General features: G+C 46.2%; 2 protein-coding genes across 7 annotated transcripts in view; both read right to left on the minus strand.

Annotated features, from left to right (window-relative positions):
* Positions 1 to 11367, minus strand: part of LOC133464578 (sorting nexin-14-like) — a 40645-nt gene extending 29278 nt beyond the window's left edge. For 2 of the 4 annotated variants that reach the window (XM_061746644.1, XM_061746643.1), the window contains exons 1-6: positions 10986 to 11367; positions 8655 to 8775; positions 8512 to 8582; positions 3058 to 3136; positions 2941 to 2984; positions 2773 to 2860 (exon numbers count right to left, since the gene is read on the minus strand). In XM_061746644.1, coding sequence (XP_061602628.1) covers positions 2773 to 2860; positions 2941 to 2984; positions 3058 to 3136; positions 8512 to 8582; positions 8655 to 8775; positions 10986 to 11122 — 540 coding nt within the window. In that variant the 5' untranslated portion in view covers positions 11123 to 11367. The other 2 variants (XM_061746646.1, XM_061746645.1) reach the window with 2 other exon arrangements.
* Positions 11368 to 13237: 1870 nt separating this feature from the next.
* syncrip (synaptotagmin binding, cytoplasmic RNA interacting protein) lies at positions 13238 to 25370 on the minus strand. 3 transcript variants are annotated; one of them, XM_061746649.1, is made up of 11 exons: positions 25336 to 25370; positions 24488 to 24650; positions 22269 to 22387; positions 21969 to 22190; positions 20755 to 20931; positions 20525 to 20660; positions 20230 to 20435; positions 19205 to 19354; positions 19000 to 19121; positions 17149 to 17533; positions 13238 to 14974 (listed from the first exon to the last, which is right to left on the minus strand). In XM_061746649.1, exons 2-11 carry the CDS (start codon positions 24648 to 24650, stop codon positions 14936 to 14938), a joined length of 1719 nt encoding a protein of 572 aa, XP_061602633.1. In that variant the 5' UTR covers positions 25336 to 25370; the 3' UTR covers positions 13238 to 14935. The 3 variants fall into 3 exon arrangements, with proteins under 3 accessions (XP_061602633.1, XP_061602632.1, XP_061602631.1); XM_061746648.1 differs by having other exon boundaries at positions 13238 to 14977; XM_061746647.1 differs by lacking the exon at positions 13238 to 14974 and having other exon boundaries at positions 16267 to 17533.
* Positions 25371 to 25830: the final 460 nt, after the last annotated feature.

Raw genomic sequence — 25830 nt, forward strand, 5'->3', positions numbered from 1 at the left:
CGTATTTGATTGTGTGTCTAAATGAAGAAGACAACAACACTAAAGATGTAGAACCTGGAGGAGATGATAGATGTGCTGCTGGATCTGTGACTTGTGTTTGATATCAAGTTAAAAAATGAGAGTGAGAGAAGATTCAAGTGGCAACGCTTCTTTTTTTTTTCATTTGTCTCAGTGCTGCTGAAAAGTCAGCTGGAGCCGTGAGCAGCTATGAAGAGACAGAGCTCCTGGTAGATCTGGTCGTTCCTTATCTCCGTCTAGATCTTTTTAATTCTCTCCTCAGCACCAGGTTTATGAACATCTGCACCTCAGAGTTGGATCATGAAACAGACTTTTGCTGCCGTTGCTGGTGGAATAAAATGAACAAGAAAAAAAGTCAGTCTCTTTCTCTGATTTCTTCCTCCTGACTCAGACGTCTGACTCCAACCCCCCGACCAATCGGTGTCCTGTAGTGTGATGATGTCAGATACAGCCGACTCAGCAGCTTAGAACCTCGGCAGAATAGATACAGAAAAGTATCTACTCAGCACGTTTGACCCCTAGTGGGAAAGAACCAAATATGACATATGACAGCGAGGCAGCGTGCACGTTTCCAAAAGCAGCGGCGAAGAGTACTTGGAGGAAGCACGAACGTACGCGGGACTTGCTGAACACAAGAAACCCTGCTGTTTAAAAGTCCCGTCACTTAAAGGGAACATGTTGGATGATCCTCCGTCAGCTCTGCAGCTCTGCAGCTCTGCAGCAGGTTAGGTAAACTAAATACCTTAAAATGTGTAGATCTAGTTGAGCTAAGGACTTCTCTTATAATGTAAAAGGCACACAACAACCTACTTCCTTACTGCATTCAGGAAAATGTTTTCACCCAGAGAAAGTCGGTATGACCTCAGGGGAACTAGATGTGTTTCTGTTAAAAGGGGTAAACTTGTGGAATAGTACGGAGCCTGTGAAGGATCATGCAATATATTTTTAATGTTGACGGAATCGAGCGCACGTTTTATTAACTTGTTCGCGCGATTTAATAAAACGTGAGCACATTTAATTAACTTGTGTGCACGTTTTATCAACTCGTGTGCACGTTCTATTAACTCGTGTGCACGTTAGGGCTGTTCGATTAATCGATTTTAAATCGTAATCGCGGTTATGTAATTAGAACGATGTTAAAACGTTTTTTTTTTTTTCTTTTACCTTGTCTGCACACATATTAATGATTGATACCATATTAATGATTGATGGAAATACCTCTCAATACCTGCGACAAGTGCCCCATGGGAGAGGCTCTTTAGTGTAGGAGGGGGCGTTGGAACATGCCACCGGGCATCCCTCAAGCCAGATGCCGTAGACCGGCTCGTGTTCCTTGCAAAAAACTTGCAAATGTGAATAGCAAATGTAATGAGTGACATTCCACACCTCTACCTCCTTCATGGGTTGCATTATTATTTAGCATGCAAAGACCCAGTTTAGTTTAATTAGAAAATGTATTGTTTTATTTCATTGGAAATATAACTTACTGTATGTTTGCAAGTGCTGTGTTTGTGTGTTTTGCACTTTATTCATTCATTTTTGGTTTAATAAGAGCAAAGTTTGCACTTAAAGCCCAAATGCAAATGTTCAATAAAAAAACTGCATATTTGAAATCTTTTCTTTGCCTTTTGTCAATTCACAAAATAATCGTAATCGTAATCGAAAATCGGATTTTGAGAGAAAAAAAAATCGAGATTTTATTTTTGGGCAAAATCGAACAGCCCTAGTGCACGTTTAATTAAATTGTGCGCACAAGTTAATATAACGTGCTCACGAGTTATTAAATCATGAACATGATTTAATCAATTTAATGTGTGGGTAGAGAGCGGGTAGGGGCGGGGTAAGTACGGGAGTTGTGAGTGTGCGCATGCGTGTGGTGGTTGGTCGGAGCTCGTTGGGAGGAGCGTCAGTTGAGCGGCTTCCCGGGCCTTGGAGTTGGCCCAAAATAAAATCAATGATGAGACCTAGATCATCATAATTCCGACAGCGGAGATTACTTGCTCTAAGCATTCTTTTTAAAGTGGCTAGACTGATCACTATACCATGTTGGCTAGAGTTGCCAGCATTTCTTTTTGCGCCATGCCTAACCCATGGTAAATTCTTAGGAGATCCATGTTTAAAGGATCTTAAAGCCCTTATGGCTGATAAGGAACGCATTACAGCACCATTGAATATAACGTGCGCACGTTTATTACATTTTGATCAAGGGTAAGTAAATCGTACTCATGATTTTATGATATATTGTGCGCACAATCTTCGAAAATGTGCGCACGCTTTGTTAATCGTACCCACGCTTTAATAAATTGTGCTCCCGATGACAAATAACGTGCTCTCGATTAACTTTAACGTGGCCACGAAGTTACTTCTTTTTGTTCACTTGAGCTCTTACAGGCTCCGTACAATAGTCTCTGTGATGAGCTAAAAATGTGTAGTTTTATCCGCAAATTCAAAAAAATGTTTAAACTTAGGGCAATTGATAAATATAAACTATGACCAAGAGCAGCTTCTCCTGTAAATCCTCTATATCACATGCTTTTGTTGTAATTGATCTCTGTAATACTTTTTATTTTGATTTGTTGTGATGTGATGTATTGTAAAAAAGGGTAGGCATTATATAAGCTACAGCTTCAGTCTACACCTTTTTTGGTTCATTTATTTATATATCCAGCTTTACTGTGGTGCATGTTTTGGATTGACTAATGGACCAAAATAAAACTAACTAACTAACTAGCATTTAGGCTGTCAGAGCGTCACCTTCTGAGCGCGCCGGACCAGCACCGATGCAAAGAAGCGGAAGGTCATCCTGATTTCATCCAAACACGCCTCATCGTCCGTGATGTCCCTGGAGAGAGAGGAGGTAAGCGGGTAAGCAGGGGTCTCCGGGCACGTGCAGCACGTGCAGGGTGCAGGGTTCCTCCTCACCTGTACCAGGGGTACACGAAGCTCTCCAGGACCAGCTCGAACACCTGCACACAGAAGAGGTCAGCCGGGCTGACGGCTGTGCACCCCAGGATTTACAGTACAGTGAAAATGTGGTACCTCTGCGACGGAAGCGTCCACTTTGGAATGGACCTTCAGGTCCAGCCAGGGCTGGTAGTTCTCCATCAGCAGGGTCGGCCTGGAACGGATACAACGTTTACATCCTGCTCAGCAGGGACCGCTCAGGCATCAGCGCCGGGCCCAACACTCACATCAGCACTAAAATCACTACAGACTCAGGCCCTGTCCCAATCCCCCCACTACCCCTAGTTTTCATCCCTACCCCTAAATTTTGTGCGTTCCCGTGAGGGTAGTGGTGTCCCAATTCCTCTTTTCACCTAGGGGGAGTGGAGAAAAGTAGTGTAGTGGCTATGAATCTGTCCCTACGGATCGAGGGATTTCCGATGCTCACTAGCTGATCTAGGGATAGAAAAATTTCCCAGAATGCTTTTCGTCGTAATTTGCGGACTGAATCCAAAAAAAAAACATGGCGGACATTTCTTATTTTTTAGTGAATAAAATCAATATTTTGAGTTAGTTTCTGCATAAAAATGCGTTTTGATTAAATTTCTAGCGAGAAATATATATTTTACTTTCATAATATTCACTCAGTGAATGTACATAATTACTCGTTTGCCAGTTGTTGCGAAGTCTTTTTCAAACCTCGCCAGAATAAAGGCTGATTTATGGTTCCGTGTTACACCAACGCAGAGCCTACGGCGTAGGTGACGCGGCGACATGCGCAGTACGCCGTACCCTACGCCGTACCCTACGCCGTACCCTACGCCGTACCCTACGCCGTACCCTACGCCGTAGGCTCTGCGTCGATTTAACGCGGAACCATAAATCAGCTCCGGAGCCGGCAGGCAGAAATCTCGAAATTTTCGGAGCAAATTTCTTAACCGGCGTAGCTACAACTGTTAGATTTCATCTATTAAACCAACATTTATCTTCCTAAATGATTTATTTCAGCCAGCGGTAATTCTCCACAGAGCTGCAGGTTTCTCCCCGGGACGACGGCGCAGGTTGAACCGGTGATCACGTCTGTACTCCGGCTGCTACTTTTCTCAACAGGTGTTATTTGGATAAACTGAGCCCAGGTTGGGGATCTTAACGGTTATTTTTACACCTGAAAAAATATTAAAACTTAATAAAGTGGCATATTAACAGCGCTACAGCTGAAATTAAAACAGCTTTTGGCTCTCAGCTTCCTGATTAGTGGTGGTGCTGAAAGTAGGAGTAGTGGGAGTATTGGGACAGACCCCTGGGAAGATTTCAAGTGCCCTTTTTTAGGGGTAGCGATAGAAAGTAGGGGGAGTATTGGGATTTTATCCAACGCCTCAGTGAAAGGACCGGGGGAGCTCCGGAGGACCGGTCCATCACCGGTCCAACACCGGTCCATCACCGGTCCATCACCTGTCTGTCACCGGTCCATCAGTACTGCTGTCCACGTGGTGTCTGTCTGGTAACAGTTGAAACATCTGTGCAGAACTTCCTGCCCCGGCTGGATCAAACAGCTGGAAGACTGGAACGGCACCCTGAGACCGGACCAATGTCCTGATCTTTCAAACTACATCTCTGGCATCGTTCACGCCGGTTTTTAGTTCGATTTGATTTTGATTTGTTTATTTGCACAACATAAAAAAACGGTACAAAAGTTTAAATAAACATAAAAAAACATGAAAATATGTGCAGGTGAGAAAGGAAGCCCTAAATGGGCTTATTCAAAGTTCTCACTAGGAAAAATACATTGTATTGAAATAATAGCAAGAACAAAAAAACAAAAAAACAAAAAAAAACAGCGTTCAAAAAAGATGGATATAAACAATAGTTCATGGTCCTCAAAACAGTTTTGGACCTCTCCGCTTTTCAAAAGGTTCCTGACCCAGATTCCAGCTGTCTCCATACCCTCTAAATGCCTTCCTGTGTTGGCTTGATGACCATTCACAACTCCAGATTCATGTGTTTTAGTAACAGCTGTTCTCTGTGTCTCTTCAAGCTCTTTTTTTCATCCAAGTGTAATTCTGCCTGTGCGCGTTGGTCAAAGTTCAAACTGGCTCTGCTGCTTACGGCTTCATATCCTCTGCAGGCTCCGCCCAGCCAGTCAGCCCCGCCCACATGAGCACCAGGGAAAATCTAGTGGAATCCATGACGACAAGAACAAGAGTGTCTGAGCCGGTGCCGACGGTCCTCTGCTGCTTCCAGTTCACGTGTTAAACCGGTCAGAGCGTGCGTTCTGAAGCGTCCCTTTGCTGTTCCAGATTCTGTGCACGTGAAAGTTCTGGAACCACAAAGCCTGAGAAGGACGTGGAGCAGACTTCTCTGCCACAGAGGTCCAACAGCTCGCCTGTAGTCCACAGCCATCAGAGACGTGTGTATTAAATAGATCTGGCCGGTAATCAGCTTCAACTGGCAGGTTCAACGCCCCTGGACTAGGGCTGCAACGACTCGTCCACGTTGTCGACAAAAATCGATAATCAAAATCGTCGACAATGAATTCCATTGTCGACAATTTGTCGCCAGACGTGTTTTTCCAACGGAGTGATGCATCTCACTTCAATACAATCTCTGCGTCTCAGCCGAGCGGTAGCGGGTAAACAAAAATGACGGCGTCCTGTACAGCAGCTGCATGTAACAAAACTTTTTTTGGGAGCATTTTAGCCTGAATACGGCAAATAAAAAGATTAGTTGCAAGGTTTGCAAAGCAGACCTGTTTATCACAGGAGCACGTCAGTAATGCACGAGCATTTGAAGAGAAATCACGTCGGACAGTTGAACGAACGGACACGCCTTGGTAAGATATTAAGCGTATTTTGGCTTTAAAAGAGAGCTTTAACGTTATGCCTGACTGTGCCTGACAAAAGCAGTCCGAAGAAGAGTCACCATGGAGCCCTTTCTGCAGAAGAAGCAGACGTGCAGCAACAGGCGACTGCCCTCACTGATCAATAACTGATCAATACTGCAGCTGATCTGTGACATGAGCAGCTCTCCATGGTTGATGGTGACGGGTTTCAACAAATGATACACCAGTTCAACCCAGAGCACGTCCTGCCATCCAGAACCCATTTACCCACTTGATGGATGGATCATTGGAAAAAATACGAAACGTTTTACTTTATTTTATAATTATAACACAATTGCCTGTCCTTAAAAAATGAAAAATAATGGACAGAGGTTTATTTATTTATGGATTTATATCTATACTGACGGATCACTTGCCTGTTGAATAAAATATCTATTTTTCATTGAAGTGACCATCTTTCTTGTGTTTATTATCATTTGCCATATAATTAAAGCAACCTCATACTAAATTTAAGAAAGAATTACTAATTATCCGATTAGTCGACTAATCGTTTCAATAGGCGGTGACTAGTCGACTATTAAAATAGTGGTTAGTTGCAGCCCTAGCCAGGACATACGCCGCAGTGTCAACCTTCACCTGCACATGAAGTCAAGCGTTCTACATTAGAATCTCCTACTGAACCCTGTGGTCTCCACCTCCCCCGGGCCGCGCCACCTTCAGCTGCTCCTTCTAAAGATCTTAGACCAGGGCAGAGACGTCCTATGAACGAGACAGCCCACTCCGGTTGTGTTTCCTGTATCTGTGTCTCGTGGGTTTCCCCACCGCCCCTTTAGGAGACTAACAGCAGCTCCTGAGTCTATTGAGTCCTATGGGAAAAGTGAACTTGAGCACAGATTATTACCAATTCCTTCGCCCCATAGTAACCTAAGTAAATATGGGACCCATTTTTCAAAAGCCACAAACCTTCTGAACATTGACACCAAAATGGAAATTTTCAGACCGACAGATTAGGAGAAAATGAACTTTGTTTGAGACCTGTCTCTGTCTGAGCAACACACTCTCGCCAGATTTGGCTCTCATAGCTAATAATATAATATAATAATACATAGCTCTGCTCAGAGTCGTCGGTCACTGCAGAACTGCCAAAGTCGTTTTCCCATCGGATAAAATTAAGTTTAAAACTAAAATAAAACTTGCTTCTTTGCTTAATAATACTGTTATTGCTATTATTGAAGTCTTTTTGGAAGGGAAAATAAGAATATTAGACTGATCCGATGATCTTGTACTGGGTGGGCGACCACGCCCACTTAGGAGACAGGAAGTGGATACTAGGGCTGAACGATTTTTGAAAATAATCTAATTGCGATTTTTTTCTTCAATATTGCGATTGCGATTTAATATGCGATTATTTTTTCAAGGTCCTGTTCTCATGTATTTTTCAACTACACAAGCAATAAATCAGTGTTTTATAATAAACAATGTTGGATTTATTTAAAGCACAGATTACAACAATAAAGAAAACAAATCTGTGGCTTTAATAGTGTTATGGGTCGTTCTCTGAACCCAATAGCAGGACACCAAACCGGGTTAAACCTTATCCAAAACGAGGCGTGGTTTAATAGAAAAACACAGGAAAAACTCCCACAGGGAACAAAAAAACCTTCCTCACAGGGAACTCAGAACTTCTTCACAAATAACTCAAAAATCACAGATAGAAAAAAAACCACCAGCAAACTAACAAACAAACCAACAAAGCTCAGAGTTTACAAAACGAACCAGCAATAAACTGGCAGCCCCGCTCCTTATCCTCTCCTCGTGATGAACTGACTGGCTGCAGGTGTGGTTTAAGGTTGATTTATGGTCCCGCGTTAAATCGACGCAGAACCTACGCCGTAGGTTACGCGGTACGTGCACCGTACGGCGCGCGTCGCCGCGTAACCTACGCCGTAGGCTCTGCGTCGATTTAACGCGGAACCATAATTCAGCCTTCACAGCGCGACTACACTGTCCGCCGGCGCGCAGCCGGCTCGTGCTCGGCGCCGCGCGCAGCTCCTCGCCACGCCGACTCCGCGCTCATATATTTAATACATTTATAAAGCCCATATATTTATAAAGCCCTGCCTGGCCGAGCCCTAACACTGAGGCCATGGTAGATACAGTAGGTTACAGGCGGACACGCGGCACTGTTGACTTTTTTTCCCCTGCCGGCAACGTGACCAGATCACGTGACCAGATCATGTGACTGGTCAAATCGCAGCCTTTGCGGTTAGAAAATCTCGTTTTATCACATCGCGATATTATCGCAAATGCAATTAATCGTTCAGCCCTAGTGGATACCATTTCATACCAGTGGCAGTAACAGTAATGCGCTATCTTCTGTATACAGGATCTTTGACCAGGGTTCTCCAGTCCAGGCCTTCAACACCCGCTGCTCTGCTGTTCAGGCGTTTCATTTCTGACGCGTCCCTGCTTCCAGTACCAGGTGGACCTCATCAGCCCGTCTTGGAGGTCTGCATGGCTGAGAGCAGGGACACGTCTACAACAGAGCGGTGGCTCTAGAGGACCTGGGTGGAGAAGCCCCTTGGACTCACAGCGCAGTTAGACGCCGTCTCTGGTTCCACGCTGGTGCAGACATGCTAGCCTCACACATAAACACTAAAACACCTCGCTGTGTCTTTGGGAGCGGGTGATGTCAGATGCGGTGAGCTCACCGGTGGCGTTTGCACCTGACCTTCCCGCAGACGGCGCAGCTGTGGCCGGAAGGGAACAGCTCCTGCTCCTGCTGGAGACACAAGCGGACGGAGGTCGGTTGGGGGCGTCTCGGCCGGGATGGACTCACTTCTCCGGGACTTACTTTGTTCTTGGGCCTCACGGGGAAAAAGATGATTGGAAGAAGCGACTCGGGTCCCAGGGAGCAGTAGAAGGTGGAGACGCCAGCCAGGAGCGACCAGAACACCATCAGGATGTGGACGTACCTGGAGGAGGACCGGCGGAGACACCAACACAAAATATTGAGAACAGTTGACATGCCAAGCCCGTAGAACTGAGACCGGCTGCAGTTCCTCCACTGGCCGCTAGAGGCTGGAAGACCGGCTCCATATTCACTCACCTCCAGCTTTAATGTCCAACTTTAGAGTAGAAATACACACATTTACAGTGTGGCACAGACACCGTTTTGGTCTCCATAGTTACACTTCACACCCATGACGACTCTGAGGGGCGGATGTTTGACTGACAGTCTGTTCAGCCAATGACGAGCCGTTATCACGTCCTCCTCCGTAACCATGGCGCTATGGCCCTGAGCGTAGCCACGGCCGAGTGTTTGGTAGGAATGGGTGATATTTTACCGTTCACGATAAACCGTCAAAAAAATTCCCCACGGTAAGAATTTGTATCTCACGGTAAAAACGATAAATTGAGCGAGCGAGCGAGCGAGCGAAAGAAAGAAAGATTCCCGTTGATGACAATATTTTGTATTGGTATTTTTTTTATCGTTATTGGGATAAATGCCAGAAATTATGGTAATACATTTTTTTGTCCATACCGCCCGTCCCTGAGCAGCAGCTCGGGCTCCCAGACATCACGTGACCCGGCCCAGTCCGTCCGGACTAGAGTCGCCAAGCGTCCCTTGAAAAACGGAATCGTCCCGTATTTATAAACTAAAGTACGTCCCGTATTGAGCTGAAAAGGGACGCATCAGCAATCAAATAAGTTCCAGAAAGTGTGGGGACCTTTCCTAGAAGCATCCCAGGCCCTGTGAACTATACATATATCTTACTTCCTCCTAGTGCAGGCTCTTAATGTTAGAACGATCTCATATTGTGATTAGTATTCTGGCAGTGACAGGGGAGGGACTAGTTTGGTCTGTAGGTTGTTGTTGTTATTATCATTTATTTTCTTTCATACCGTTTAATTTTTTACATTTTGTACACTGGTGTATGCTATGATTAAAATGCCCATGCTTATTCAAAACCCTTTGTTATTAGTATTCAGCATTTACACCTTTGTTATATTGAGAAAACTTCAATAAAAAAGATCTTGAATTAAAAAAAAAAAAAAAATTTCACTCACAAAAAAAGGGGCTAAAAAAATTCACCATGTCAGGAAAGGTGAAGGTAATCGGGTTGGCCGGCCCTGAGGATGAGGTGGCCCTTATTTATGTTTCAGGGAGTTGGCAACCCTAATCCGCACGCACCTGTTGAGCATAAGCAGTACTCGAGTTGTAAAGAAAATCAGGGAGGATGGTGGATTTGATCATATGGGGACAGATCATTTGTGCTGATTACAAATAATATAATATATTACAAATAATAGCAGTGACCAAAACACCTGCAGAAATACTGCAGGAATGACATAGCAGCAGTTAAATGCAGCCTTCTGTAAGCTTTAAATATCCACTGGGCTTACATCAAATACATCAAAACACAACAATAAAAAACACTTTTCTGAACTTATCAATATGACTCTGTCCTTCACAGGATAAGTCACATGGATCACTGCAAAAACTCTAAATCTTAACAAGAATATTTGTCTTATTTCTAGTTAAAATGTCTCATTTTAGTAAATGAAATCTCATTACACTTAAAATAAGACTCATCACTGGAAAAAACAACTATTTTCACCTGTTTCAAGTAGATTTTCACTTGAAATAAGTAGAAAAATCTGCCAGTGGAACAAGATTTTTTTGCTTGTAATAATAAAAAGATAAATCTTGTCCCACTCGCAGATTTTTCTACTTATTTCAAGTGAAAATTTACTTGAAACAGGTGAAAATGGTCAAATAAGTTATTTTTCTGGTGTTATTTTTCTGGTGATGACTCTAAATGTTGAAATAGCAGTAAAACCACATTCATTGATGAAATGACATAAGGGATGGAAAGGAGGGATGGCAGTTTTACAGGGGGGGTGATTTGGACCGTTTTTATTTCAGGGGGGATGCCATCCCCCCTCATCCCCACTCATCTCCAGTCCTGAGCATAAGGGATCACGTGACCCGGGCCAGCAGGCATCACGTGACCCGGGCCGGACTCACTTGTGGAGCAGCAGGGTCAGGGCCAGCAGGGCCAGCATCACGTGACTCACCTGTGGAGCAGCAGGGTCAGGGCCAGCAGGACCAGCAGCATCACGTGACTCACCTGTGGAGCAGCAGGGTCAGGGCCAGCAGGGCCAGCATCACGTGACTCACCTGTGGAGCAGCAGGGTCAGGGCCAGCAGGGCCAGCAGCAGGCAGCAGGACAGCGGGTACTGGCGGGCCGCCTCCCGCAGCACGTCCAGCCTCAGCCCGCGCCTCAGTTCCTCCACCAGCGCTGAAACCCGCCCCATCGCGTCCCGTCGTTGACCGGCGGTCACTCCCGACACGGACGTTATTAACTGGTTCTTTACAGCCAACACCGTCCAACAACCCCTTCAAGTACCCAAATACATGTCAACCACCAGTCTGCTTCCGAAACCACGTAACTTCCTCGCGTTGTTAAGCCTTTACTTCATGTTTGACACTTTTCAGTCCAGTCGGGACGCTCTTCCTCTCGGAACCCGCTCCTAATCCGACCCGCGGGTTGCCAGGTCCTACCGGAAAACTCGGAAACGTCAAGTAGCGTAACTTTTATTTTTAGCTTTTATTTCGTGTGATGCTAATTTGTATTTCTTCATGTAACTTAAATACTTTCTTAAACAAATTCTGGCAGATTTAAAAGCTACAGCTGTGCTACAAACTTAAACAGTAAAGAAATATCTGCTGAGCAGGATCTGGCAACCCATCCTCCCAAATGCGTCACTTCCGGCTCAGTGATCTTTATTTTGGTTAGTTCGTGAGTTTCTGCTGCTCATTTATTCAGTTTTCAGACCAAAAGGTTACACTTTTCTGGATTGTACGTTTGTGAATAAATTGTTAACCAACCACAGATGGATAGAAGCTACGATTTAAAAAAGTCAAGGACAGACAGGTGCTGCCAAAGATACTCAAAGATATCAAAGAAGATTACCGTTTCTGCCAATGGTATGAAATGGTATCCACTTCCTGTCTAAGTGGGCGTGGCCGCCCCTCTCCCCACATCGTTTTGGAAAATACAACACTAGATACAGTACAACTTTAATATTTGGAAGTGTTGTGAACCTACAACACTAGATACAGTACAACTTTAATATTTGCGCCTTATTTTGCTGCTCGTTTTTTTTTATCTGCTACCTTAATGTCTGATATCAACCCAGTACAAGATCATCGGATCAGTCTAATCTTTTTTTCCCCTTCCAAAAAGACTTCAATAATAACAATAACAGTAGCCTACTATTAAGCAAAGAAGCAAGTTTTATTTTAGTTTTAAATGTGTTTATCTGATGGGAAAAAGTTGGCAGTTCTGCAGTGACCGACGACTCTGAATCTCTGAATCAGCACCATAGATATACCGGTATATATATATATATATATATATATATATATATATATATATATATATATATATATATGTCTGATCAGCACCACCAGAGAGGAGAGCTATGTATTATTATATTATTAGCTATGAGAGGCAAATCTGGCGAGAGTGTGTTGCTCAGACAGAGACAGGTCTCAAACAAAGTTCATTTTCTCCTAATCTGTCGGTCTGAAAATTGCCATTTTGGCGTCAGAATGTTCAGAAGGTTTGTGGCTTTTGAAAAATGGGTCCCATATTTACTTAGGTTACTATGGGGAGAAGGAATTGGTAATAATCTGTGATCACGTTCACTCTTCCCAAAGGACTCAATAGACTCAGGAGCTGCTGTTAGTCTCCTAAAGGGGCGGTGGGGAAACCCACGTGACACAGATACAGGAAACACAACCGGAGTGGGGGAGAGTTTACAATAAAACTTCTCTGAGGAGATCTATTAAGAATGATGAACCTGAACCCGACTGAGTCCCTGGTGTCGTCAGTGAATGTTTAAAGTAGGTGAGGTGAAATAAAGAATGGACCACAGGTGTGAGAGACTGCCGGTCCAACAGGAAACCATGAGTTAGTTACTGCTGCAGGGAGATCCACAAGCAGGTCCATTATGGAGGTACTTTGGATTTCCCCTCTGATTTCTTTATTTTTAAGATTTTTTTGGGCCCTTTATTCAAGTTGCAGACAGGAAGGGGATAGTCAAGTCAAGCTCCTTTTATCGTTTATAGAGAGAATGGGGATGACATGCAGCAAAGGACTGTAGCCTCAGTATATGAGCCGCTTGCTTAACTCAGTGCGCCACCAAGCGGCTCTGATTTCTTTAAACGCTCATTAAAGTTAAAAATCTTTAATTTGCTCGGCAATAAAACCAGATTTTTACCTCTTTAAACAAGCAAAACATGGAGTTCTAATGTTAGTATATGAATGTGAGGAGGCTGCTGATTCCTTCACAATAAAAGGCATTTGACATTTAAATCTTATAGCGTCTGTGCTGGTGAGATTAAAAACAACTAATCCAACTGCATTCAAAGTCAATAACTTTATTAGAAAAATAGGTTTCAATTCACCTCAATGTACAGTATAAAACATTTCATTTGCAAGACTGCAAACGCACAAAAAAAAAAAAAAAAAAAAAAAAAAAAAGACACTGAACATTGGAGACCCAATGATAAAAAAATGAAATCAAAAGCTGCACAATCATCTCTGACCTGAAAGCTAAGCATGATTCAAGACATGGTGTTGTCATGGCAATCACACAAAAGGCAGAGACGATGCACTAAAGAAACTTAAAGCGCTTTAAAGGAAACATCCAACATTTTCCTGCTCTAATCTGTGCTTTCCTACAAATCCCAGAATCCTTTGAGGTCCCTTGACTTCATAGAAGACCACCAGGGCGTTTGTGGCGCTGCGTCAGCAGGTACAAGCGCTGAGAATACGTCTGCTGTTGTCTCGTAGCGCTGCATAACCGTCAGAACCATCTGCTTCAAGTTCTCTGACAGAGTTCTGCTTTTGTAAAGACTCCTGTCCACAGTTTTGGGGATGGAGCGGCAGACCAGCGGCAGGGATTCGTAGGGAAGCATAGAACAGCACCAAACTTCTCAGGTTTTTACTGTTTTAGTTTAAAATGTACAAAGAAAACTCAGTTAACTTTAGCATCTTGGATTTCGACATCTTTTTGATCTTTCAGGCTCCACAGCACCTCAGAGGCGGATCAGTGTCCCGTTAAAACAACTCAACATCACAGACTTCTCAACTTCAACATTTAAAGGTGGACTCTGACTTCCAGTCACGTTTACGTGCTACGACCGGAGTCGTGAATAAACGGTTACAGACGAGCGTCAAACATCTGAACACGAGTTGGAGCCGGTGTGACACGTACGATCCTGCTCTCCGTTACGTTAACTCATTCTCGGGAGGAGCTGGACCGGTAACTCTCCTCCAGCTCTGGTAGCAACACAAAACTAAACAGAACTACAAGCAGCTTCACTGGATGTCGCTCGTCTACGCCGGGATGTTCGCTCAGAGCAAAAAAGGCGTCCTTGCAGCGATGAGACGAAGACAAAAACGCGGGAGTTAAGACAGCCGTCCCCGTCGAGGAAGACCAAGGATGGCTGGTGTCCAGGCAGCTTTGAAACGGTTCATTGCCGGCGGCTTGTTCCAGCCCCGGGTCCTGCAGCGGCTGCAGCTCCACCTCCACTCAGGTGGGAGCTAGAGTTCGTGAAGTGCTTCGTATTGTCTGTGCAATTCTGGGGGTGGGGGGGGTAGGGAGGGAGGGAGGGGGGTGAAGGAGGGGAGGGCCAAGCCCCGCCTCAGTTTCCTCCAGTACAAAACGGAAGAGCCGAAACCGAGGTAGATAACGAGCCGTCTCGCTGGAATGCCTGGCCTTCAGCGCCAGGAGATCACACCTCCACGTCACCTCCGATGACCAGATGCAGAGTCCATCGTAAAATACATTTTAAATAAAAACAAGTCCTACGGGGGGGGAGGGGGGGCACTCAAAACTTAGGAAAACAAAAACAAAAAGTGCCAAGCTTTCTCCAGGAGGACGTCCACCATGAACTCCTGCCCAGCACGTCTCATGGCTGATTGGGTGTCAGATCCTCCTCAGGAGATCTGCTCCTTACAGAAGGCTGGGATGCCATTGGACCACTGAGTCAGGTGACCTTACCATTGTCTCCACGGTTCAGCCTGCAGCAAGTAACGCCATATGCTGGGTCAGTCTTCATAGCAACACATCGGGACCGGCCTCGACCCCTTTTCCCTGCTAGTCAGGTAACAAAAGGAAGCAATTAGAAGAGAGGAAAAAAAACAGGATCATGTTACATGTACAAACAGACACTGCCGAGGCGCCTACACGCTGAGCGCTAGCCGCGAGAGCTGCAGCGGCGCGGAGACGTCGGCAGGAGAAGCACTCACACTGGCTCAAACATGCACATGTCAACAGGTGGAGTCAGCCGGTCTGATCGGGGGGAGCGGCAGGTGAGGGGGTGGTGGGGGTGGGGTTAAGCAGCAGTTAATCTATACCAGGGGTCGGCAACCCAAAATGTTCAAAGAGCCATATTGGACCACCAAAACACAAAAAACTAATATGTCGAGAGCCGCAAAAAATGAAGTTTTGTATAAGCCTTAGAATGAAGGCAGCACATGCTGCATGTTTCTATATTAGTTATAATATATTTTTCATTATGCACTTCAAGATAAAAGTCGAAATGTCGAGGAAAAAAGTCAAAATGTCGAGAAAAAAGTCCAAATTTCGAGAAAAACATCGAAATGTCAAGATTAATGTTGAAGTACAATCTTGAGAAAAAAGTCGAAATTTCGAGAAAAAAGTCGAAATGTCAAGATTAAAAAAGCAAAAAGAAGAAAAAGGCAAAAAAGGAAAAAAAAAAAAAAAAAAAAAAGGAAAAAAGAAAACATTTTTGAAAAAGCTCCAGGAGCCACCAGGGCGGCGCTAAAGAGCCGCATGCGGCTCTAGAGCCACGGGTTGCCGACCCCTGGTCTATACAGTGAACCATCTACAGGCGAGATAGACATGCAAAGCGAGATTCGCACCGACAGCACACTTTCAAACCTTCTAGATATAAAACATGCAAGATTAGTATCCAGGCCTTTAAAAACAGCAAGGAAGATCCTTCTGGGACAAGCTTTCACTTTCAGACTCAAATCAAATTGTGCTTTCGTCCCCCCCCCCCCCCCACCCCGCCTCGTGACAACGGGGACTCGTAATGGCAGACTCATACGGAGGGGGTGGGGGTGGGGCTTACTCTTGATGCTGCATCGACACGTGAATTTAGGACACCAATTTTGTGAGACGTTTATGCTTTTGGACATGAGAAGAACTCATAAAAGGATGACGTATGTATCACTACACATACAGAGCACTCGAGATGCCGACTAGAGGTTGGTGACTTGGAATCTGATGGCATGCAAAGGTGACACTGTAGCATGTGGCCAACATTGGCAAACCTTTGGTCCACTTTCTTCCACCAAGGAGCCTTAAATTTGAAGGAAATTTGAGAAGAGAATTTGCCGAAACATGAATTTGCAACACAATTTGAAGTTTTGTACACGTGTGCGTGTATGTTTATTAAAGCAGACAAACAGCAAAGAATACAAGCCAAAATGTAAAGCCCAAAAAAATAGGACTACGGTGGTCCTTTTTTTTTTTTTTTTTCTTTTCAATAACAAGACACGCATTACTTTTACAATACAAATTGTAATTTCACTTGTTTTTAAATACATGTTTAGGAGACAGATGCTTGGTTGCGTTCAGCTACTTAAAAACATGGAAACCAGAATTTCTAAAAACATACATTAAGCTATAGCCAAATAGACAGCTCCAGCACATATTTGCAGCTAAAAATTTTCAGTTTTATATGGAAAAAATCTTACGACCATGTTAAAAAAACAAAAAACAAAAAAGGGGGGGGTGGGGGAGGAAAAAAAAAAAGCAGCAGTTCGCCAGAAACAGGTGGGAGTGAGACTACGTTTGGAGTCCAAGCGGATTATTAAAATATGTACAAAGATTTCTTGCCAGATGTCACCAATTTTGAGGTAAAAAGAAAAAGTAAAATGCAGGCCAGGCAACCATATGGATCGAGGGCCAATCAGATCAAGTCTCTAAATGAAGAAGGCATAAACAATAGACACGGGGTTTTATAGATATTTTTCTTGTTTTCCTCTTTTCTGAATCAGAGCCCTACTGGTTTACTTCCACTGTTGCCCAAAAGAATCCTGATAAAACTCCTGGTTGTCAGATTTGTAACCAGAATAGTTACCAGAATGGTCACCACCTTGGAGCGGCTGCTGAGCAATGGGTTGAGAGCCCCAGTTCTGATTATTGGTCTGGCGGCGTTTGGAATCGGGCTGGTTGTACCCGTCAGCTTTGCGCTTTCCTCCTACATTTCCACCGCGGCCACCCCGCGCACCACGTACCCCTCCTCGCCCTCTCGGCTGCACGCCTCCTCTTGCTCCCCGCCCGCCGCCGCGGCCTGGTCCCGGCCCGCCACGCTGGGAGAAGCCGGCCCGGCCTCTCGGGGCCCCGGCGCCGCCACGTCCTCGGGCCGGCGAGGCTCCGCCCCGGACGCCCCGGCTGCCGCCCCGCCCCCGGCTCGGGGCCTGGAAGTCGTCGTACCCGTAGTACGGGTCCTCGTAGCCGCCGCGGTAGTTGTGGTAGTCGTAGCCGTAGTAGTCGTAGTAGTCCTCGTAACCGTAGTAGTCGGGTGGGTAGGCGTAGCCGCCCCGGCTGCCTCCCCTGCCCCGCCCTCGGACAGGCGGGGGCATGTGAGGAGGGGGAGGGTAGTAGTAATAGTCATCATACCTGAGGGACCAAACAAGGAGAGCACAGCGGTGAGAACAGAGCACAACCGGGATTTTTACCCTAAACAAAACACAGGTCATGGGGTCCAAGCACAGAAGAGACTGACACGGCTGCCACGGACGCCACGGACGCGTGGCAGAGATCCAACACCTGCCACTACTAACCCACCTGGTTTAGCAACAATGCAACTATGACTGGAATCTATTACTGTTCTAACTGTTTTACAGTCAGACGCGTGACATCATGAACAGGTCTATCGTCTTTACGAACGCCGGCACCTCGCCTAACCTGTTCCATCTCCTCTACATAGAGCATGACGTCACAGATGAGACTTCACAGCGGGTGACTGAGTGTCAGAAAGACTGAGTGTCAGAAAGACCGAGTGTCAGAAAGACCGAGTGGTAGTGTAAACTTTCAGTTTGAGCAACTGGAAAACATCTAAAATGGGAAAGAGCTGTTGTGGGATCGACTGTACTCATAGATTTAGCAAGAAATCAGAGTTATCGTTTTACAGACTGACGAAAAATAAACTAAAGAGAGACAAATGGATCGCTGCAATTCACAGAAACAACTGGATTCCAGGCACCGAAACGGGGATTTGCGGTTCCCATTTTGTATCAGGTAATATTGGATTTTTGGGTAGCTAACATTAAACGGTCAAATCATAAAGTTCAGTGTCCTCATCGCTTTAATTTCTACAACAAATCCTGCCTTGAAGTCGGACCAAGCGTCAAGACTTTTGTATCTTCAAGCTTTGCTTGGTGTATTTCCCCGGCGTAGAAATTAAGTACATATAAATATCAGGAAACTGGATTCGTGGCCAAATATTAATGTCCATGGACCACTGGTTCTTGGTAACTGTACCAAATATTAATGTCCATGGACCACTGGTTCTTGGTAACTGTACCAAATATTAATGTCCATGGACCACTGGTTCTTGGTAACTGTACCAAATATTAATGTCCATGGACCACTGGTTCTTGGTAACTGTACCAAATATTAATGTCCATGGACCACTGGTTCTTGGGGTAACTGTACGGGTCACTGTCAAGTCCAACTGCCTTTGATTTAAGCCCATAATCAGCTGTTATCCCGTCTTCTCCACTAATTGCAGCTGTTTTTGCTGATGTTTTACCACTCAGTGCGAGTAAGGGGGCTGGTCCAGTGGGGAAGTGACGTTAATGCAGACCCTCGATAAGCTGCTTGTTTCGTGCTTTTACTGAGACGCTTAGGGTTAAAAGCGTCTGCAAAACACCTCCATAAATAAATGAGTACACCAGGACACGGGCGGAGACTGCAGCTACGTCCACCCAGGTCACCGGCCCATGGTTCTGTCACCACAGTGGCCTGCAGATGAAAACTTCTGCCTCGCTCAACTCTCACCAAGGAAACGTTTGCTGGAACTACGAATCAAAGGTGCAGCGGCTTCACGGCTTGGACCCCCGACCCAACAACTCCCGTCTTACATTTGTGTTTTGGCTGCTTGTCTCTGGGCCTTACGCTCCTTCCTCTTCTGATCTGGCGGTTTGGCAAAAACGATCTCAATAGGCTCTCCCTCCAGCTCTTTACCGTTCATGTCTTCCAAAGCCTGGAGGAGAGAAGAAGAAAAGGGAAATTAGCAGCGCACGGCTCTGGTCCAGGGAGGAAGAGTACGGGTTTAAAGGAGAGTACCTTCACTGCACCATCCCTCTCCTCAAAGTGGATGAAGGCGTAGTCTTTGAGCTTTTTCACTCGCTCCAGTTTTCCAAACTGACTGAAGGACTGCTCCAGCATTTCCTCTGTAACACCGTTGGCCAGGTTCCTCACGAATAAAACCTTCACCTGCAACACAGCAGTACCGGCATTCAGGTCGTCGCTAGAGATGCACCGATCGGTATCAGACCAATAATGCCCCTATCGGTTTTGACCGGAGATCGGAAAATAATAGTTCAATGCGGGCTGATCAGATTACAACAACAAACCGCCACAGGAAAGCTTAAGCTAGTAAGCTACACTCTAGAGAAGTCGTTTCTAGAGGGTGAAATATTGCTCATTGCCTCAGCCTGCAATAAAACAGACAATTCATGATACTTTCTCATCTCCTAATTTGTATACCTAATACAAGGTCAGTGTTGTGTACATGAGACAACACTATTGACGAATTTATGGATTTCACACTGATCGGTGATCAGCAATATTGGGATCAGCAGGTACTGATTTTGGAGATCGGTTATCTAGTCGTCGCTGCCACCGTTTCAGACGTGACCAGGTAGCGTACGTGGCTCCGGGTGGGGAGCATCGTCGCTCAGTCACGCACACTTTCGTCTAACAATTCAAAGGAGCCGCTCAGAGGCCCCCCCTGTCCGTAACACCCGGCTAACAGATTAGAACCGGCTGCTGCACGTTAACGCCACCTCTGCAGTTCAGACTCGTGTTTCCAGGGTCCACGCACGTTTCTGGCACCGACTGCCGTCACTACACACCAGGGCTGGGGGTAAACCATTATTTTTAAAACGATTAGCCGGGCAATTATTTTATCGATTCTTTTTCTGGTGTTCAATTAATAAAAACCATAATGTATCAAATAAATATTCAAAAAAATCCCTAAAGATATAGTTTATTAAATAACAGTTTTGAACAGCAAAAACGGGAGCTGCTTCAGACGTGATATGGCAGTACAACTGGTAACTGAGACGAAGGTCCGGCATTCAGCTCACCTTGGCCATGACTTCTGGGTCCGGGTCCTCGATGGGATCGGCCCACTCCACCGTCACCAGGTTGCCCCAGACCTTCACCTTGCCGCTCATTAGCCGCCGGCGCGCCTGAGCGGCCGTTTTGTGGTCTTCGTACTCCAGGAAGCAGAAACCCCGGTTCTTCTTCTTGTCGTCAGGTTGGTGGTACAGTATGACGTCACTGAGCCCCTCTGAGGAGAGAGACGGAGGGCAAACAGAAGTTAAAGCAGCAGCACGGCGGCTAACTAGTGTCCTACGGGAGGCAGACTGAGACCTTTACCTGTGACTTTAGAAAACTCCTCAACAATCTGTTCTTTAGTTTTACTCTTAGGAATGGAGCCAACAAACAGCCTGTTGTTGGCGACAGATATACACACACCAATATGCTTGCCCGGGCGAATCTCATAATTATTACACTGCAAGAAAGAAAAAAAAAAAAAAATTGTGTAACGCTTCAGAACAAAACTCCTGAATTGCTGTTGTGGAGGTAGAGAAGAGAGTGGAACGCACCAGCTTCACGGCCTCCTGGGCTGCTTCCTTGGTGCAGAAGGTGACGAAGGCGTAGCCGCGGTTCAGGCTGCTCAGCGGGTCCATCATGAGCCGCAGGTCCCAGATAGGCCCGGCCTTCTCAAAGAGAGGAACCAGCTCATCTTCAAACAGGTCGCGGGGGATCTTCCCCACAAATATCTGCAAGAGGAGAAGAGGACAAACATTCACACCCGGTAGGTATCAAGTGTTGGCGCCTGATGTTCAGATAGATGAGACTTCTTTAAGGTCCAAGCGTTACAGGAATCACTGTCAACCTGCTAATCTACAAAAACAATGAGTGTTAACCACTTCTCATTTATAAGATCATAACGGCTGACACCTCTCAGAACCAGGGCTGGGGATCGATTGTCAAGAATCGATTCGATTCCGATTCAGAATCGATTATCAAGATTTGATTCGATTCCGATATTGATTTGGGTTAGTGTTATTAAAATTGTTTTTTCAGCTGTTGCATGAATGATATGACTGTAGTTCTGCAACATATTAATACTAGTATTATATTGAGATTCAACAGCAAGTATTGCAGCTGATGATGCTGTAAGGACCAATCAGCTCCCAGAATGCTGATAGAACTGAAACAGAAACATCGTGGGGCAGAATTACCAAACAGATCCAGGGAGGAAACAGAGACGGAGGAAATCAGTTTTATTTTTTCACACATTCCGTTTTAATTTTTTCCATTTTCAGTCTATTTTGGTTTTTAATGTTTGAAAATTTGGTTTTTAGCATTTTATGCAAATGTAACCCCAAGACAGTATAAATAAAGTAATGAAATATAGACAATTTATGCAATTATAACTGAAAACTTTAATGTTTTCATACCTTTAAACCTATTTAAAGGCAAAAACATGGCAACAGTTATTCTCGTGTCCAACAAAACATTTGTTTTTTGGGCATTAAAACAAACAAAAAAATACCAAAAGTAGTAATGTAATGATAAAAAAATAAATTAAAAAAAAGATCTTTTAGACATACGAATCGATTTTTAGGAATTAATATGAGAATGGATTTAGAATCGATTTTTTGGACACAGGCCTACTGAGAACCTCACAAACTCATACGAGCTGCTCTTTTTCAGTTTTGTGCTGCGTTTGGCACCTGATGGGGAGACTGGACAGCCTGAGCCCCCCCCTCTCCCCCGATCACTGCTGAATGAGCCAAGTGAAAGCCGTTACCTCCGTTCCCACGGTGGGCTGGGATCCCGAGTAAACGGACTCTGGCGGGGGGCCACCGTACTTTCGCTGGCCCGTTGTAACATCGAGTGTGTAATTGGTTCTGTCCAGAAGCTCTTTGATTTTAGCCTCGTCTGGTCCTTTAGTGGTGGGTGAAACTTTAGTCCCTTGTTTCTCTCTCTGCCTGTACGTCTTCATCACCCCACAGAGGAAGGCACTTTTGTTCTGAAGAAGAAAGTCAGAAGTCCGGATTAACGTCAGATTACAACAATTGCAGGTTTTCCCAGCGTGATGAAAACGTACCTGCACGTGCGACAGATCGCTCTCTTTGAACTGGACCAGAACCTGCAGGGCTCCCTCCTCGTTGAACTCCTTCAAAGCTTCGATGGCTCGTTCATCCAGGTCACTATGTGCTACCAGGCCTGAAAAACAGACGAGAATGAAAGACTTTACGTTTCAGATACATGCACATTTATTTCATTTTCAGGAATCAAAACCAAAATGTTAACCGGACACCCAGGTGCACCAGCCGCGGCACAAACAAACTTCCTCCCCAAGAACCACCCAGCCATCTATGGAGCCTCCGCTCCTGTCTGGTCCACATGGCACCGCAGGAACAAACCCCCATGCCATCAAGGTTTCAATTGTTTTTTCCCCTCGCATCTTCTTCAACGTTAGTGAAACAGCTTCAACAGCAAACGAGAGGCCCAAACACAGGCCAGCTTCACACCTGCTCCTCCAGCCAAGACGTTACAGGTTCAAGCAGCCGCCGGGTCTTTACGGAGACTCCCGTACTCGGCAGCATGGCCAGCCGCAGAGACCCCTGCCGCGTCGTTTCAACTGTATTATTTAATAATAAATTATATTTGATGAGGGTGCCATAAATACATGAACCCCACAATATAAAATGGTCATAAAACGTGATCTGATCATTTACGTCCCAACACCGATCAGGCCGTCGTGGTGAAGGGTGGCGCTAGAGAGTCTCATTTCTTAAAAGGAGCCTCAAGCTCCTTTAAATTGTACTTGTAGACCCGCCCCCTCCCTCATCTACACGCTGCACACTGAAACCTGAACAGATGCTGCAACAACTGGGAAGGGCAAATAAAACAACCACGTAGGTTGACACCCCAGCAGCCGACCAACACAGCACCAACTGGGCTGTGGCGTCTCCAGTAATGGAGCAAATAAAGCAGATTTTACACGAGCAGAAGCAGGTATAACAGTAATTGTGACTGTGCAGTGCTCTCCAACACATCAGTGGTGGTGGTTGGAAACAGGGAGAACACCAGCAGCCAGCAGAACAACCACACGTGGTGCAGTTCTCCGCGGCTCGGCGCTCCAGGCCCCGGTGGAGGGGATTACGGAGGGTTCCCTCCTTTAGACCACATGCTTTGGTTCCATTACAGTGAGGCGACAGAAAGCCATTCTTCCAACCCCCCAGCTCCTCACGCTGGGCTCACGCTGGGCTCACCAGCACAGTGGGATGCGCTGACGCCCACGGCACAAGTTCACACTGAGCACGTGAGGCGAATGAAGCGAGTCTAAACACCAGACGGAGGAGGATCCCGGCTCCGTGGGAGCGTGGAGGTTCCCACAGACGGGAATGACGGCATCAAACAAGCTCAGAAGTGGAAACACAGCTTCACCTGCTGATTATTAATGAAACGGCTTCAAAAAAAAAAGATGCTTTTATATGCTTATCAACAGATACTAACCTGGTCCTGACTATTATTGTCCATTACAGCGCTGGAGGGGGTTCAATAAAGCCACACCAGGACTTTATTAGAAATAAACACATGGCTGTGTCCGAAATCACACACTTCCACCCTAATGAGTAGCAAAATGAGTGTGAGAGATTTTTTAGTGCGTCCGAAACATTAGAACGTACTCAATAGTATGTACTATCCATACTCATTCTGGAGAAATTTTTTATTATGGATTGATGGACACTAGCCGAGCAGAAACCACAATGCAATGCAGCGGTGTTTGGTTGCCAAGTAATACGTATACGTCATAAGTATAATAATAAGTATAATAATATTTAATAATATTATATAATTTTAATCTTGTTTGGGCCAGAATAAACGGGAAATAGCGGAGCTGCTACTGAGACAGGTTATCATGGTAACAACCCCCCCCCTTCCCTACGGCAGGAAGTGACGTGTGTGCTCTTAATAGTACATCAAAATTAATGCACACTACTGATATTTACTCCAAAGTGTGCCGAATTTAAGTACACTTTTTAGTATATACTGTTTAGTATGCCATTTCGGACGCACCGCATGTCTGTTAGTGCAACTTGCATGAACATCAGATCACATTTATGCAAACTGAAGCAGTAAATCCCCAGAACCTGGTTCTTGCAGCCGTGTGCATGCAGACCCCGCTACAGCAGCCTGGAGGATCCCACCTGTCAACACCTGACCCAGGTGTCCGGACCGGGCCGGCCGGTCCCCCCCCGGTCCCCCCCAGCTCACCTGCTACGTAGAGCTGGTCCCCCCCGGTCCCCCCCAGCTCACCTGCTACGTAGAGCTGGTCCAGCTTCTCGGAGACCTTCTGGGACAGCCCCGCCTCCAGCAGAGCCTGGAAGTGCTCGGAGTGCTCGGACACGGCCGCCGTGGTGTCCATGGGCTCCTCCGTCCCGTTACCGTTGACATGGTCCGTGGACACGTCCTCAGACATCTGGGGAGACAGAGCAGGTGAGACAGGTGGAGCAGGGGGGGTGGAGCAGGTGGAGGGGGGCAGGCGGAGCAGGTAGAGCAGGGGCAGGTGGAGGGGGGCAGGGGGCAGGTAGGGCAGGTGGGACCGGGGCAGGTGGGGCAGGTAGGGCAAGACAAGGCAGGTGGAGCAGGGGCAGGTGGAGGGGGGGGGGGCAGGTAGGGCAGGTGGTGGGGGGCAGGTGACCACGTCGTGGCTGCACGGCGTGCTCACCTGCAAACACCTGAAAGGCGCGACTCCGAGGTCCGTACGTGCACAAACGAGCCACATGCAGCCCTAGCACGATGCCCCCCCCAGGTGACCGGTGCCCGGGTAGCTGCCCCCCCCCCAGATACCGGTCACCTGGGGGGGGGGGGCAGCTACCCGACACCCACCACGCCTCTGCCTGGCTCCTGCGTCCACAAGGCCCCACTCTCCCCACCGCGTGGAGAAACTATTCCACCATAACTGCTGGTGCAGATGCAGATGTAGCCGGGGCGTGCGGGCCACGTGGGTGGAGGAGCCGTCCCCGCTCCCCGCCCCATGCTCCCCGCTCCCCGGGCTCTCTGGACGAGCTGGCCGGGGTTCCTGCTCAAAATGCCGGCTAGCAGAGTGGAGCCAGCGCTTCAGCAGCGGGCGACTAACCGCGGCTGTTTTACGGGCTACGTACCGTGAAGGTGGATGTGGCTGCGCGGGGCTGCGGTGCTCCGGTTGTGGGGCAGAAAGCTGACGCCGGGGTTCCTGAGGAAGCTTTCTTTACTCCCGCTGGTACAAAATGGCGGCTACGTCACGTCGCCAGCTCGGCTTCTTCCTTTCTGCAGGCGCGGGGTTTCCCGGGCCGCTGAGCACGGGCCCGCTGCGCACGGGCCGCCCCGCCGTCAACATCCGGGTAACTCTGATTCAAATCTGAAAACTAGTTTCACCAATCTGATCCAAAAGGTGGAGATGTAAATGTAGATATTTTAAGACCAAACCGTGTTTGACCCATTGGAGAAATGAGCTAAAGCTCTTGAGTAAGTCCGTGAGAAAAGAAAACCCTTAAACTGTTTTCTTTACTTGAAAGATATGATTTACAGGACTGTCTCAGAAAATTAGAATATTGTGATAAAGTCCTTTATTTTCTGTAATGCAATTTAAAAAAAAAAAAAAAAAAAAAAAAAAAAAT

The sequence above is a fragment of the Cololabis saira genome, chromosome 18 (genome assembly GCF_033807715.1).
Source record: "Cololabis saira isolate AMF1-May2022 chromosome 18, fColSai1.1, whole genome shotgun sequence".
NCBI classification, from domain to species: Eukaryota; Metazoa; Chordata; class Actinopteri; order Beloniformes; family Belonidae; genus Cololabis; species Cololabis saira.